The sequence below is a fragment of the Mizuhopecten yessoensis genome, unplaced genomic scaffold (genome assembly GCF_002113885.1).
Source record: "Mizuhopecten yessoensis strain PY_sf001 unplaced genomic scaffold, ASM211388v2 scaffold10797, whole genome shotgun sequence".
Classification (NCBI taxonomy): domain Eukaryota; kingdom Metazoa; phylum Mollusca; class Bivalvia; order Pectinida; family Pectinidae; genus Mizuhopecten; species Mizuhopecten yessoensis.
The window spans coordinates 2,025,744-2,042,978 of NW_018408726.1; the positions used below are offsets into that span (position 1 = coordinate 2,025,744).

Genomic DNA, 17,235 nt, shown 5'->3' on the forward strand with positions numbered 1-17,235 from the left:
GACAAGCCAGGTTTTGGTGGTGGAGGAAAGCCGGTTCCCGGAGAAAAACCACCGACCTACGGCCAGTGGCTTGCGACTGCCCCACGTAGGTCTCGAATCCGCGACCCAGTGATGGAAGGCTAGCGGAAGCAGAATGTCAGACGCCTGGACTACTTGGCCCCTCTGTACCAAGGCAAAAGCTAATAGGTGCCATGATTGGTTGAGCGCATGTCATCCCCTTTTAAACAGGAACTATATATTTGTGAAATTAACTTTTCATAAGATTGAGAAATAAAAGGTAATGCATAGAGCCTAATTTTGTGAGGTCAATTATTCATTTAATGCTTGACATATTGTCATTACTGCTTACTCTCCTTCAGACGTTCAACAATTTCAAAAGGGTTGTGTATTTTCAGGCTTGAATATCAATATCTCAACAAAATATTACCATCATCTACCGCAATACGAAAAGCTGTTTAAAGTGACAACCTCCGATAAATTCACCTTGAATACATGTTGTCAAAATACTTTAAATGATTTTTTTTTTTGTTTTTTTTTTAATTTAATGTTTTAATTATGTTATTATTAAAGATTCATGCAGTCACCGCATGGAATCAGCTTGAAGTGTGACAGTTAAGTTGTCTGTATCCATGATGAACAATGTCAAAACAAACGACAAGAACAAGATCCACAAGATTACCGCTTTATTTGAAATGAATTAATAAATCCAATCATATGCTCAGTAACTATATTGAGCACAGAACTTATGTCAATGGTCAAACAACTACTAACAGATGCACTTGGACAAGGGCATCATTCAAACATCAAATCTTTTTGACAGTTCTATTAATTAAAATTTAAAACCACTTTTTCCCCCCGTATTTTACCCCGGCATGAATGTTTTAGCTCCCTTTGATTGTTAAATCAATGGGTAGGAGGCCGTGATCAGAATGCCAGGTAAAAGCCGATCTTTGTATACCAAATAAATGTCCATATGGCACTGGTTCCAGCTCAATTCTCAAGAACAATCTTCTTGACCATAAGTATTTTAAAATACCTTGAGCAAGTTGACTTGGATCAGGCATTTTCTGAAAAACTTTTGTCTCATATTCCTATTTGGAACCAGATCAATCTCTTGTTTGAGACCCCACTTTTGTAAAAAGGCTAGCACTGTTGCTGGAAGAGGGATATTAATATGTCCAAGCATAGATTTTCCAGTCTTGACCAAAACTAACTTTATTCTTATCCTGGATTGGCTGGCCTGAGCTCCCATCAAAAATACTATTTCATAAACAAAAGAACAGAATATACTTCTGCTGTATTTAATACTAATAAAAAGCAGGCTATATAAACAATTTGCTCCGTTTCAACATATTATCTTTTAATAATTCAGTAACAAGAGGACAGGTATGTACATAATAATAATTTGAGGTTCTTATATACCGCTTTATCACAACCTAGTTTGTAGGTCGTCTCAAAGCAGTTCACAAATTATTATCTGTGGTTACATCAAATTTAAAACAGGACACTTTTACAGCAGTTCTAATCAAACAGTAGGTTTCAGTTGACAGTAAAATAATGCCATTTGAACCTCTATAGACAGTTAGTCTATAAGCATCCTAAAAATTCAAGGCGACACTCTCATGTGTTCTCTCCATCTTTGAAATATGTCATGAAACACTTTCCTGTGGAAAATACAAATAGACTAGTTTGATCCTTTGATGTACATCAAATGAATCACACGGCACCGTTAAGATAAAATTGACTGATTTTGAAGAAGGGTGTTGATCTTGTGATTTTAAAAGGCTAGGTATCAGTGAAGTGATAGTTGAGTTTTATCACCTGAAACCAATCAAGTAGCCAACAGTGTGCCATACATTTTGCCATAATCTATTCCAGGGGTGCAGAGAACATAAGTGGAATTTCGAGAAAAGAAAGCTTTTATATATACTAACTTTGCAACTCGAGAATTTAACATTTAAAACAACATGATCAAGACCTTTACTCATTGATGCATTTAACAACGCAAGATAATTATTGAAATTCTCTCCTACAATTTTACAGGTCCACAACCTTTTGCTTTGTACACACCGCTTAATTTCTTACGCTGGAATGGTTCCTGCTCTCTTCTCCAAGGAAGGAGCGATACCTTATCTACCAACAAAACAATAACTACTCTAGTATTAGGTGTAGTTGCAGTAGAAATGATTGCTATGTTGATATTTTTTTTAAAGATATCTAACAGGAATTTTGGACAGATTTATATAAATGCAATATATCTTGGTATAATGAAATGCCCTTAAAAACTATTTTACAAAGTCACTACTAGTGTCAACCATGATCGATGAGACAAACATAAAATTAGATAAAAAAAAATATCTTTATTCATGTGTAAAGTAAATGTCTTTCCTGTTGTGAAAATGCAGAAACCCATTTACACTGCATTACATGTTGTGACTGAGCAACAAACAATGTTGAAAATTATGGAAATCGAACATATAGAAAATTGATCAGATGAAAAGGGAAAATATTGTTCAGTTTAAAAATTGCTGCCAGTTTTAAATGTAAGACTTTTCTTCCTAAGGGTTTCCGTTGTTTTTTTGTGTTTTTTTTTTTACAAAATTCACAAAATAACCTTGTATGATGTACACTTTAATTCTCTATCAATGAACACAGTAAAACTTAAACAGTGAAACACCATTATTGCACTGATAAGAAGTAAGAAATGTGTATCTCAAGCTGTACATCCCAAGCTATACATGGGTTTGGTTTTAACTCCAGATACACATATAGCAATCGTATACATCACAACATAGCACATACCTGTTGATAATATTTCAAAATACTAAATGATCAAGTAAACAATATGAGGGTGAAAATGTACACTGTATAAAGGTTCACACCGCCCTGACAAATCCGACTCAAACAAGTCTAGGCACTGCCATGGTAACAAACAACATTCAGATACCACTTGTATACGAGAGTCAAGGTTATCAATTTTCTGAAACAAAGATGCACAGTACAACCACCTACTTCTGTATGTCACTCTAAACATTCAGCAGGTCAAGTCCTTAGAGAAGGGGTAAATAGGATCACACGCCAATTATAGAATATGACAACACATTTAGTTATACATGTAGCCTAAATCTTACGCTCAACAGCCTGTGAAAACACATGTAGTTTAAGATTATTACTAAACTTTTAAGATTTGTAAAAACTGTTGTACAAAGAGATGGGTGCATTACTTTGCATAGATGTAACACAGATCAGTTCCCCTCCATATCGGTAAATAGGCTTACATCAATACATTGAACACTAGACTTTATATTCCATTCTAAATACTTAATCTTAAGCAGTGGTTAAGAAGGTAGTGCTGTCGGCTACATAAGCATTAAACCGATAGCCCCCAACATTTTTGCAATTTTAGGAAATTTCTATGCAATGGGCTTGGAATTAACAGTTTGGTCAAAATAAGCAGAAATTTGCCCATTGGCTTAGATATTTTCCTTACAACTGAATCTTCAGTCTGAGACAATTACTTTTCCTAACACAGTTAACATCACCCACTGTCAACATGGATGGCGTATTCTTCTGTTTTGTGTACTGAGGGTCTTAGTACCTTAGGCGCCTGGTAACTAAATAAGCATACCGTTTGTTTTATTTTTCTTTATTGGTCAGCACCTTAACTACTTTGATTCTATACACACACACAGGTCTGTTTACATAGTTGTCTGAACACATGTGACTCAATAAGCATATCAGTTTATTTATTTTTATTTACACAGGATAACGTCAGACCCCTTTAGACGACCAAATTGTTTGTAAGTCACCAACTAAAAGGCTTCTAGCAGGAACTTTCAACACATGATCAACATCTCTCTCACACATTCACCACATTCATCCATCAACAACACAACTTCTGTCTCAATCACTGTCATCTTCTTTCATTTTCTTGTGTTTCTTCTTCTTCTTCTTCTTTTTCTCGGAGGATACCTGCCAGAAATAAAACAAATATCTATTGTAAAAGGTGCCAAGAAAAAACCCACAAATCTTGTGCCGGTAAAAAATATGTTTGACTGTTGAATGAGTCAGAAAGTTGAACAAAACATAAGTAAACTATACCCTTTTACAATACACTACGTAAACTATTTAATTGAAAAAAGCTATCATTCCTGTATTTTTGAAAATGTTTTTCACAAATGCACTCTTACATATGTTAATATTTCCAATATGTGCCATGTTCAACAAAAAGGAGACATGGTCAATCCCCAAAGTGGTCTACCATTTTTATTCTGACGCTGCTCTGAATGAGTTATTCCTCTTGAATGACTAAGACGCACATGCCTATATATATCCTGGCCGATGTGCTAATAAGTATGAAGAAGATCGGGGTAATGATAGTTGAAGATGATAACATCATACATGAATATAACAGATTGCAGTATATAAAACCCACGTGCTAAATACCTGCTGCCTGCATACTTGCCAACACTCCCTATTTTGGACCCTAAAATTGAGCTTTTTCAATCACTGAAATGCTAAGCTATGCCTATTTTTCAAGATCTGATGATTTCATCTAAAAGAACACTGAAAAGGCTTATCTTACCCCTAGGTTGCACATACACACATTTATGGTTTTATTTCTGAGCATGCAAAAAAAGTTGGCAACTAGCAAGTCTGCCTGTTTCTGACTGCATACCTCTCCCATTGATGCATCAGCTGCTGAGGCTTCTTCCTCATCATCTTGTTCCTTCTTCTTCTTTTTCTTCTTCTTCTTGTCTTTGGAGCTAGGTGTGTCTAATGAAGGTGTGGCTGGCGTCTTTGGGGTGGGAGGCTCACTCTCGTCTGAGCTGCTTGTCTCTAGCTTTCTCTGTAGAAACAAACACCACAGGTTCAGTATAAAGGGGTCATTACAACATCTGACATGCTTTTCAACCTTTATAAATGCAAGAGATTCAATGTTTTGTTGGGAGACATTATTGTATGGATTACAACCTTATCTTTTGGGTCTCAGTTGTGATTGTTTCAGAGGTTTGTATGTCACCCTGGTAAAATACTAGCTGCTTCCTACTGGCTTGGCTAAAGAGAATTTCTCTTTAGCTCAATAAGTAGAGAGCAAGACTTGCAAGCCAGAGGTCCTGGGTTTGACTCCTAGCAAAGACATTGAAAATATTGGTACCTGTTTCTAAATCACACAAAACCTGAAAAATATTTGGACATCTCTTCTCCAGTTGATCCGACAGGTATATTACCCTTACCTGGTTTGTCTCGACAGGGGAGGTATGACTCTTACCTTGTTTGTCTGGACAGGTGAGGTATGACTCTTACCTTGTGTGTTTGGACAGGGGAGGTATGACTCTTACCTTGTTTGTCTGGACAGGTGTGGACAGGTGAGGTATGACTCTAACCTTGTTTGTTTGGACAGGTGTGGACGGGGGAGGTAATGACTCTTACCTTGTTTGTCTGGACAGAGGTGTGGATGGGGGAGGTATGACTCTTACCTTGTTTGTCTGGACAGAGGTGTGGATGGGGGAGGTATGACTCTTACCTTGTTTGTCTGGACAGGGGAGGTATGACTCTTACTTTGTTTGTCTGGACGGGGGAGGGATGACTCTTACCTTGTTTGTCTGGACAGAGGTGTGGATGGGGGAGGTATGACTCTTACCTTGTTTGTCTGGACAGGTGTGGACAGGGGAGGTATGACTCTTACCTTGTTCGTCTGGACAGGTGTGGACGCGGGAGGTATGACTCTTACCTTGTTTGTCTGGACAGGTGTGGATGGAACAGCATCACCTCCATTGCTTGGTGGTTCTTTCTTCACAGCACTGTAACATCCAATAGGTAAGTTTAATCTAATTTTATCTCATTTATTCTTGACAGGTAAACATCATTTTTGTAGTGTGAGCATGAACTAAGGGCCATACTCTTCATCAAGCCAGGTATTCAAATCTAAATTATCTCTGCTTTTATCTTCTAAAAGGGATCAGTAGGATGATGAATATGTACAATTCTAGTTTTTATTTCGGCTTTTTAAAAAACATAATTATATGAGCTGAAAAATGTCTGTCATCCGGCCCTACCATCAGCACAAACAACCATCCATACACACTTCAAGTTAAATTGAAATTTATATTGCATTCAATAAAGTATTGTAAATCAACTGTACAGAGTTGATGGAGAATACAATTATTTAGAACAATTTGTTTAAAAGGCTGGTCAGACTAGGGCAAAGATGTCTAATTTTATGACCATAAAACTTTAATTTGATGACAACGAATATTCTTTCACTTATAGTTTTAACTGATTGCATGTCAAGAAAATGAAACACTTTTAACCAAAGTCTTTATATGGACTATTATCATAATTTCCCATATATACATGTTGGCCAATTACACAGGTTTAGTTTAGTAATGTCAAGCTGCTTGGTTTTACCTGTAATCATGGTAGGAGCTGACCCAGTCTTTAGGAGTTTTCTCATTTGGTTTCCCATGTTTATCTAGCAGTCCTTCCGCCTTCATCCTCTGTTTCTTACTTGACTGTAATAATAAACAAAATAAAGTCTCAACACATCTTGAAAATAATTGACTGATCAACAGGACTAATAAAACTACATTTCTATCTAATATTTGAAGATTGATTTAAAAATTTACATTTGTAACAGGGAATTTAAAAAGAAGAAGTTGTAAGCCATTCTTTGGGAGTATTGATGTATCAAATTTTGTTTCTTCTTGGTCCCACACGTCCAGTCCCACAGACTTAATCAAGTCAAATTTACTTCAGCTGTTCTTGTGAAGTAGACTTTCAGAGGAAAAGATGAAGCATGGATGACAATGACCACAGCATGTGCAGTAGTCCATACAATCTAGCAACTTATTCTGTACAACAGTGTCCTATAAGAAACTGTTTATCAATGAAGTACTTCACAGTCCTGATAATCCCAAAGATATGGACTCAAGCTCTACAGCCAAAACACCCTAAAATCCACTGCAGAATATACATTGAAAGCTTTATAATTCCATAAGTGTTTTGCGAATAGTTGTATCAAGCAGTTTTTACCATGAACGGAACTGAATCACATCCATGGCTTGAATCTACTGGAATTAATGTTGCTACCATTCAGTACCATACCATGAATGTAATCATGAAATGGTAAAAGCTATTGGGTAGCCTTTTCATAACCCCTTTTTCACTTTAAACCTAATCAGTTTGCATCAAAAGTATAGGAGGCAAGGAAGTCTAGTGCTAGAATTGTAGAAATGGCAGCACTGGCTGTATGCTCCCCATGGAGTTGAGAAAGATATTGACTGGTTGCAAAGGCCCTATAATCACATTTAATATTTTGTGAATCGCTTTGAGACGACATACAAACTAGGTTGTGATAAAGCAGTATATAAGAACCTCAAACTATTATTATTATTATTGGTTACCTGATTAATGATTTTTAGTATTTAAAAGAAAATTCTAAATTTTTACAAAAGAAGTTGTGGTTAGAAGTGATGCAATTCTAAATTATTTTAGACTCCAGGCATACATATTTATTTCACTTTTTCCCCTGACATTTTTTGGCTAATTTCTGTATTTGTACCAAGCAATTTGAACAATGAAATGAAGTGAAAACATTCCAAAGCTTGATTATGCCGGACTTAATGTCGCTACCATTCAGTGCCATAACATGCATGTAAGCTTGGAATGGTAAAAGCTATTGGGTAGCTATAAAGTTACTCTTCAGTAAAAAAAAATATGTTTAGAAAGTGAAGTGTTCGTGTTGTATCACAGTCCTGTATCAGAGTGAAGTTAGTGAAGTTACATGAGATTACACTAAATAAGACTCCAAACGTAGCTGTACAAATTTGTTTATAATTCAGACTCAAGATTAAGTTGAAGAATTTGTTTATTAATATTTATATTTGCTTTGCATTCTTCCATTACAATGCATTGAGAAGGCAAGTGTTGTTAAGAGACTATAGCAACATTTGCTATATTGCAACGTCATCACTTTTATTGTCGTCAACTCTTAATTTGCTGTTAAAAGATATGTTGGAACTAACTAAATGAAGTGTAACTTCTCTATCAAAATGTAAGTATAAATAATGAATATTTTAGCAAATATTGTTATAGTCCTATAACACACATTTCTTTTACTGACTAACTTGCATAAAGGCTTTATTAAGTTTGTCATCAATAGCAATGTGTGTTATAGGACCATAACAACATTTGCTAAAACATTCATAGCTTAAATAAGTTTCAATACTTACTTTACTATTTCTGTTTATAAATAAATGAGACTCACTATTAATAATTAACAAATTTGTACGTAAATATAAGGCTCAAGACTTAGTTTTACAATTTTTCAGCCTTTATGGTATAAACCTCTGTACCAAGCAATTTGAGCACTGAAATGAAGTGAAAACATTCCAAAGCTTGATTATGCTGGACTTAATGTCGCTACCATTCAGTGCCATAACATGCATGTAAGCTTGGAATGGTAAAAGCTATTGGGTAGCTATGAAATAAAACTTTTTATCACAAGTTTGTGTGTCCAGGCATTTAGAAAACAGTCATGAGGTTGCTATAAAGCATCATTTTATCTAAAAGTTACGTGTGCAGTCTTGGGTAAATTGTTTTTTCAGTGTAAAAAGTCAAGTGCTCATGTTGTATTAGTCCCTATAATAAGCTTTATAGAAGACCACATATCTTTGAAAGATATAATGAAAGATACTTTCTTATAACATATCAACATTTCTAGAATATCTCAGGACCAAACTATTTAAAAGGCAAGGCTAACACTGGAAGTTTACCTTTGTTTATCTCAAGTGTTCCTTTCAGTGTACAAAAATCAAGAAAATGAAAGATACTTATACATGCTTTAGGAAATTTCAGTATTCTTAAAATCATAAATTAATGGAGAGCTTAGTATGTGACATGATCTAAAAGAACATCATATGTTTATATTATAGCAATTTATTGAAATGATACATTTTTTGACCCAAATCTCTGCTAAAACCATGGTTACACAATTTTAGAAGTAAGAAATTTGGTTTTAAATCTGTATTAATTATTGAAACAATGTCACCTTCTTTTTGATTTTAGTAATATTTGTTTTAGTTATGCATGCAAGTTATCAAATCAAAAGGTCATCATCTAATAAAAGCCACATCATATTATTAAAGTGTTGGAAAATGTACCACACAGTTCATAACATGAAATGAATTGAATCACGTCCACGGCTTTGAATCTGGTGGAATCTATGTTGCTACCATTCAGTGCCATACCATGAATGTACTCATGAAATGGTAAAAGCTATTGGGTAGCTTTATTATAAAACGTTACCGGTATTGGGTAATGCATATTCTTTGATTTATGCAAGTTAGTTTAAAGGCAAGAAGGCGAAATTGTGTGGAGAGAAAACTTTCAAGCTACAGTTATATACATTAACAGTATTAATACAAGAATTACAGTATCAGAAGTTTTCCGATGGTCATAATTTTCAAAAGTACAGAGTACTTACTACAGGTCCTAGCTTCCACTTCCTTGGGTATGTATCCCTCTCCATAATAACACGTTTGATTTTGGCCACAATACCATGGTCACAAGTGGACATTACAGCAGTGGTCATCTGGGCAATGGCTACAAAAAATATCACATCAATAAATAAAGTAAAAAGATCCTCGTCTTCTCGTATCTTATTCTATTCTTTTTGAAAAACTGGATTTTTTTACTGTGGCCCTTTGATATTTATTTGGGGAACACATGAAGTATACATAATTCAGGCCATGGCCAGTTTCTTTGTTATAACAGTAAAAGCACAATGTACATACCCAGGGCTACAGCCTCGCCCTTAGTTGTAATGATGACAATCTCGTCATTGATTTCGATACCATCTTCGTATCGGAGAACTCCCGGCAACATGATCTTGGCCCCATAGCACACAGCATTAACCTGTTATCATAAACAAGTTAAGATTAAGATGTGATTGCCGTCATCAGTGTGCCTGTAATCTCAGGGTCAGAATCTTAGGACTCTCATATCTGATACAAACCATTATTCATTTTTCAAAAAAATATTTAAAGGCATGCATCATTAATTCAGGGCTTTATGACTCATTTTCACACCCTGTGTTTACCTCATGTACCTGTTTCTGAACCAACATTTCGCTGTGTAGGTAAATTTTCAAACCCTGTAATAATCATGTTCCTGTTTCTGAACCAACATTTCGCTGTGTAGGTAAATTTTCAAACCCTGTGTTAACCATGTACCTGTTTCTGAACCAACATTTCGCTGTGTAGGTAAATTTTCAAACCCTGTATTAACCATGTACCTGTTTCTGAACCAACATTTCGCTGTGTAGGTAAACTGTCAAACCTTATGTTGACCATGTACCTGTTTCTGAACCAACATTTCGCGGTGTAGGTAAACTGTCAAACCTTATGTTGACCATGTACCTGTTTCTGAACCAACATTTCGCGGTGTAGGTAAACTGTCAAACCTTATGTTGACCATGTACCTGTTTCTGAACCAACATTTCGCGGTGTAGGTAAACTGTCAAACCTTATGTTGACCATGTACCTGTTTCTGAACCAACATTTCGCGGTGTAGGTAAACTGTCAAACCTTATGTTGACCATGTACCTGTTTCTGAACCAACATTTCGCGGTGTAGGTAAACTGTCAAACCTTATGTTGACCATGTACCTGTTTCTGAACCAACATTTCGCGGTGTAGGTAAACTGTCAAACCTTATGTTGACCATGTACCTGTTTCTGAACCAACATTTCGCGGTGTAGGTAAACTGTCAAACCTTATGTTGAACATGTACCTGTTTCTGAACAAACATTTCGCGGTGTAGGTAAATTTTCAAACCCTGTGTTAATCATGTACCCGTTTCTGAAGCAATATTGCGCTGTTAAGGTCAAAGACTGTTTACACTTACAGCTGTATCTTTCATGACGATCCGTTTGTGAGATGTGAGGAGAGCCTCCAGAGGTTTGATTATGCGGCGCAAATAAGTTTCGTCCTTGTGGTTATCATACATCCACTGAGCGTCCAGTACGTCATGCATGGTCACCAATCCCTCCTAACAAACCAAACAAAGCTACGCATGAAAACAACGTACAGATTCTCAAGGATCTATCAATGCATGCATATGTTTTTGTCTTTACAGATAAAATTTATATTTTACCCCAGAAAAAGGATAGTTAGAGCTTGGGCACTGGATCATTTTCTAACAGTGTTCCCACTGAATTTTAGATTTCGGGTATATCATACCTGCCAAGTGACCCGATTTCGTTGGGTTACACCCGGGATTTTAGCCCTTCACCGGCTTTTATAACTTCACCCTCCGGGTTACGATTTTGACCCGGATTTCGTCAATTTCACCCGTTTTCACCCGGAATCTTTTCGTATATTAGAAGTTACCGAAGTCACTCGGAATTCTCTAGACTTTTCCATCCTTCTTCACAAGAAAGACATCTATTTCCTGTTTCCGTTTCTCACCAACAGGTAAGTTGTGAGTTGTTTATATACGTACTAGAACTATTTTTACAAATGTTTATATAAAGAACGTTGTTACTGAACTTACCGACAAGTTATTAGTCAGGTTTTTAACGAATAATTGAGTTGTATTTACGTAGAATAGATCGTATTTTGAAGGTAACGTTATGTCTTCTTGAAGGAAGAAGTTTTTATCGGGACTTGCAGGTTCTACTACACGAATTGCTAAAAGAAAAGATAATTGTACACATATCAAATGTCGTAGGAAAATGAGTTATAGTGTACAAAGTCCCGTGGTCGTGGACCAAACGCTGCATTCTGCACTCTAGTCAAAAACATGCACAGGCATTTGATGATTTGTTTCTGTCAATCAAAATGATCCTTACAATAAGAGTTCAAACCCTACTCGTATAAAACTGATATTTTATATGAGAAGGGTGCAACTTCTTGTTGTCAGGACCATTTTCCTTGACAGAAACAAAATGGTATTTTATATGAGCAGAATGTGACATCTTATTGTCGGGACCATTTCGATTGACACAAAAAATGCCTGTGAAAACACAGTATCATATATATTATTATGAATTAATTTTATAAGTTGTGTTGTTGACAAATCTTTTTATTTTTCAGCTTTGAATTTGGTATTGTGGATGAGGATCAGCTAGATCTGCTGGAAGAACAGTTCAATGAATGTAGAATGTAACTTTTACATCATTAAAATATTTAAGTTATAATTTAATATCTATTTTTCTTATATTTGTTGCGAAAAAAGCCATCGCGCACTATGACCCTCTTTTTAATTTTCAAAAGAGGGTCATAACCCTCTTTCAGTATGTCCAGGGTTGGCAGGTATGGTATATTTGATACATTTTAAAGATTTTGTACCCCTAGATACTAAGTAACATAGGGCAATTCTTGAAAACTGGGGTTACAACTAACTGTTTTTGGGATGAAAACCATCTTTTGGCAGTTTCTGGGAGCACTGCTTACATAATGAAAAACCAGTAACATTTAGAACCACTTCCAAATAGGTAAACCTATCACTATACATAATCAATGATGCTTCTCACACTATAAACCATCAATATAAGGTCCACAATGAACGAATGCTTTCAATGGATGAACTTAACAGGTTAACAAGGTGGACCAATTGTTGTAGATAAATATTTTACAACAATCAACAGAAACATTACTAGCTAGTCACAAATATATGAGTGTAATTACTGCATGTATTACAGACCTTTTCGGACTGAATGCCTGACCGCACACGTCGGAGCTCCTGCATCTGACCTCCAACACCAAGGAAAAGTCCAAGGTGAACACACATGGTCCTAATGTATGTGCCAGCCTCACAGCTTACCCAGAAAATGCCTGAGTAAGATACGAAATTGCACCTTGTTAATATTTCAGCTCTAGAACGGCTGGTAGTGTAGCAATGCTTTAGCTAATGATGAGCGCAAAGGAAAAATTTGATTGGAATCATGCAATTTGTTTGAAAAATTATAATTTGTTTAAAACATAAAATATAAAAACCCTTTTAGTCTTAAAGTATCATTGACTTTTATATGACCTTGTAAGCTAGCCAGACAATAAAGCCACCTACCCATGCCCTTTTCTTTGTCATACTCAAACATGTTACTCTCGTAAACAGTTCTGATCCGCAACTGTCGCTTCACGGCAGATATAAGGGGCGGTCTCTGGAACAGAGCTCCTGTCAGCATCTCTAGTTTCTGTGGAACAGACACAAGAAAAAATCTTTACATTTGTTCACTTTATATAATAATAAATAAAGCTCTTTCCGCAGATCAGTTAAATTTTGGGAATATAGAGACACAGGTAACACATGATGCATATAAACAAAAAGGAATTATCATTCTTTGAAAGTTTCCTCTAAAATTTTGTGTTTCTTTCCTCACTGGCTTCCTGGTTTGTTGAGGAGTTCTGAAAAGCCCTCCAACTAAACATTTGCACTTTTTTGCTCTGAAGAAGATTGACACTTTTGGTTGCCTTATAAAAGATTTCAAACATCAAGAAGTATTATCAAGAGAATTGCGACGATGGTGACATCCTTAATTAACCTTAGCGGTTCACAGGACATTAAACTCTATAAAACTATTAGATGACTGCAAGGTAGAATCAACACTGTTTAGAGTTCTGGGCCGGTATTAATGAAACTGTTCTCATGCTCAAACTCGGGATCTGTACTCAAGCCCAAGTTCTTATTCCAATGGTAAGTTGATAATAAACTTGCGTTTTCCAATGAATTGGAAGATTTTTTCGCAATCAAAAAGGCAAGTTGACTTCAGTGTTCACGACTGACTATTAAGTCGTTCTGTATGCTTTAATCGAGTTAAAACTGTACAATTGATCAGGGTCCTGGACATACCTGTGCAACCAAACGTTCATCTTCGACAGGGCTGTGAAGGCGGAATATACACACATATTCTTTTCCTGCTCCCTGCTGTGATTTCACCAGTCGTGTGGCCCTTTGTATGCAGACAATAAGACATCCTGTAACCTTAGGATCAAGTGTACCACTATGTCCTGTTTTCTCAACTCTCAGGATGCGTTTGACCCACGCCACAACTTCATGAGATGAAGGGTTAGCTGGCTTGTCCAAGTTGAAAAATCCACTCCTGAAGAGAAATAACAAGACATCTCTAATACTATCAAACTTGTTTTGAACAAGTTAAGAAGAGCTCCATTAATATTATAGTGTAATATTTTTAATAATAGCAGCAAACATCTAGATTCTTCAGATTAAATAACACATTTTTTTTCTGTCTTGCAGAGATGTCCTCAAAATTTCAGGTTGGTTAGTTGGGATCTAGGATTATTAAGGATCTAGGATCAGAAACTCAGGACCATGAGTTGTTTTATTTTTTACATAATATGATTCATCTTCGCACAAAAATGTAAGGTTTCCAAGGTAGTCAAGCCATTAATAAACATTTGCAACAACTTGAAAATGCATTAAGATATTAACTCATTCACCTCTGAAATTTCATAATGAACTATTCCAACCTTTGAATTGGAAGAGTTCTGATGTGTCTTCAGGGGTGAATTAGTTAATTGTCGATGGTGAAATTTTAAGATGCTATAAAATGGTCAGGAATTAACCCATTTTCTCTGTAAAAGCATACCTGACATATTCATCAATTGGTCGCTTCAATGGCGAGCATCCTGTTGGAATGGGTGTGTAATGGGCTGTCCTGACATGGAGTTTGTCAACATTCTGTAATAAAAATACCACATACCAGAATGTGAAATGAGCAATTCCATGTAGATCAATTTCTTAGTTTTTCAGAATTTCTAACCGTAGTTTTCACTATGAATAGCGTACAGAACAGAAAATATATATTACAATCTCATTGCTTCAAATTCAAATTGCTATCATAATGCTCCCTTTAAATGGTCTGTAAGCTATAACTAGCAGGGTTTGAAACTAAAACAGATCTTCTAGCAAAAACGTATCTTACTTTTACCAGAATCAGAATAATGTATTTTGCTTTTATATTAAACAATCTTCATAAATTAAAGACTTATTAATGAAATGGCAGTTTTTCAATCACTGTAAAAAAGACTCCCTCAGAAACACAGAGACATCACATGTATCTAGTCTTACCTTTAATAACAGTGGCCATTGGGATGAATCTAACTTGTCAACTTTTGATGAAGGCTGCAGCAGAAAGTTTTCTGAGTGCTGCACATCCTAGAAACATAAATTGAATTCCTATTATAGGGCAAAATAGATTCTATATCTTGAAATTATTGATTGCTGGTTACATAATTTTGCTATGTAAATATATATAACAAATTTGTGCATACAAAAACATCTCCATAAATTTGTATTCATGAATGAATAATAAACTTACAGCCAAACTCTGTGATTTCCGTTTCTTCTTGTCTGAAAAATAATATATTGAGGTATTATTGCATGTTATGACCAAAATTATTTAGCCTTTTCAGCATAGGTTATAGACAAAAATATCTTGAATAATGGATGAGTGTCTGTCAGGCCCTTTTTTGGCCCCAGTATAATAGGATTTTCACCACCTAATTTTTGAAAACATGTCCTATTGTATTACAATTTACATGCACAAAAAACAAAGGTAAAAGTTTGACGGAAAGTGTTTTTTTGGGTACCAAAAAGAGTAGGGTAAATCACAAATATGAATTGATGTTTTTAGAATAAGCTAAAACAACCAAAATAATACCATTTCTGTTTTTGAAAACATGTGTAAATTAAAATCGGCATATATAAAAGAATGACAAATGACAGAAATTAAATCGTCACTTAAAGATTGATTTAATATAACAGAAGATTAGGTTTGGTTCTTTTAGGTAATTTTCAAATGAAAAGTGATTTGTTTTCTCAATAATTCCTTTTCTACTTTATATTTTGAGTTGAATTTTACAACTTAACTCATTTGAGTACACTTGCATAAAAAATATATTTTTCCTACACACTTTCATTTTGTTTAATAGTTTTGGCTTCTGGACTCATCTGAAACTTGTCAATTTCAAATATCTAGCAGTCTTAATTGAATTAAAAGGCACAGGATACTTTATATGCTATAAGTATAAGATATTGATAATAAATATTGCTTTATATTATATATCTTGTATAATATGTGCAGCACCAGTGGCTGAAGTAAATTCCATGTCCTGATGTGTTTTTTTTCCTCAAAGTATACTTTCAAATATAAAATGCATTTGCCATCACAACTACAGTAAAATGATTAATTCAATATATGAAGTTTGATTTACTTGTAGTAATCTTAAGTCTCCTAGCCTGAAGGAAAGCAGCTGTTTCAATTGTTACAATTAAGCAATTCCATTGTTTTATCAATTGTCAATTTTGTTCTACATATGTTCAATGTTTATGCACTGATTGTTCATCTGAGTGTTGGGATAAGCATGCCACTTGGCATAGATATAACTTATTTGATGTTTTTGAATTTGCGAAAGTTTCATACTAATTCTACATTTTTTTTACTCAAAATACATGATTTCTTGTGTTTTGGAATATAAGGTCTAAAGTGTAACTCCTTGCTCAACACCAAATAGTTCCATACAATACCAGTCAATATGAATGTATGTAGATTAAACAGGCTCCGTATTTTTTTATATACAGATTGTAGCTATGCCCAAGCTAAGGGGAGATAACTCCAATTGAATTTTCGCGCCGCGCCAAANGATTGTTATATACTTTTATTGATAAGACGCCAGACTCCTGTGATATAATATTACTAACTTGTGGCCAACCTGGCGGTTATTGTCGGCAATACGATGCATTCTACCTTGTAACCTATCGTGTATAGCAACCATCAAAACATCCACGTAAGTTATGATCATATATGTTTACAAGTTAGGTTTTTAAGTGTGTGTATGCCTGACCAAATCAAAGCTTACTGCTGGTGCTAAATAAATTGTAAACACGTGGTGCTAGCCAATTCTGCCATAAAACTCAAATTGCCCTAAGAATAATTGATCATTTTATAAAATACTCCTGCAGAAAGCTTTATAAAATCATTGTCTTGTATAACTTCGTAGAATAAGTGCATTCGATTGCTGTCAGTTGTGCAATCGCTAAAATAAGCGCTCTATCGTTCACCCATGCTACTTACCGTTGTCCGCCATTTTTCTTCAAAACACGTGTGTTACCGCAAATTTAAATACCTTTATGTAATGATAAATGCCGAGGTGTTACAAAACATGTAAAAATACGATAAACCTAGAGAACTCTGAAAGTATATGCGCACGCA

The 17,235-nt window shown here is 35.3% G+C and overlaps 1 protein-coding gene across 1 annotated transcript; it reads right to left on the bottom strand.

Moving 5' to 3' along the window:
• Positions 1-668: 668 nt before the first annotated feature.
• On the bottom strand, positions 669-17,147 carry LOC110462448 (H/ACA ribonucleoprotein complex subunit 4-like). The gene is made up of 14 exons (XM_021516402.1): positions 17,098-17,147; positions 15,343-15,374; positions 15,093-15,179; positions 14,611-14,702; positions 13,854-14,103; positions 13,071-13,197; positions 12,708-12,838; positions 10,908-11,051; positions 9,798-9,918; positions 9,488-9,606; positions 6,412-6,515; positions 5,735-5,804; positions 4,679-4,849; positions 669-3,972 (listed from the first exon to the last, which is right to left on the bottom strand). Exons 1-14 carry the CDS (start codon positions 17,108-17,110, stop codon positions 3,904-3,906), a joined length of 1,530 nt encoding a protein of 509 aa, XP_021372077.1. The 5' UTR covers positions 17,111-17,147; the 3' UTR covers positions 669-3,903.
• Positions 17,148-17,235: the final 88 nt, after the last annotated feature.

Excerpts from the sequence above, each read along its gene's own strand:
- LOC110462448 (XM_021516402.1), bottom strand. Across the intron at positions 12,839-13,070 it reads TGACAAAGAAAAGGGCATGG|GCATTTTCTGGGTAAGCTGT; the intron begins GTAGGTGGCTTT and ends TATCTTACTCAG. Across the intron at positions 4,850-5,734 it reads CACCTGTCCAGACAAACAAG|AGAAAGCTAGAGACAAGCAG; the intron begins GTAAGAGTCATA and ends TTGTTTCTACAG.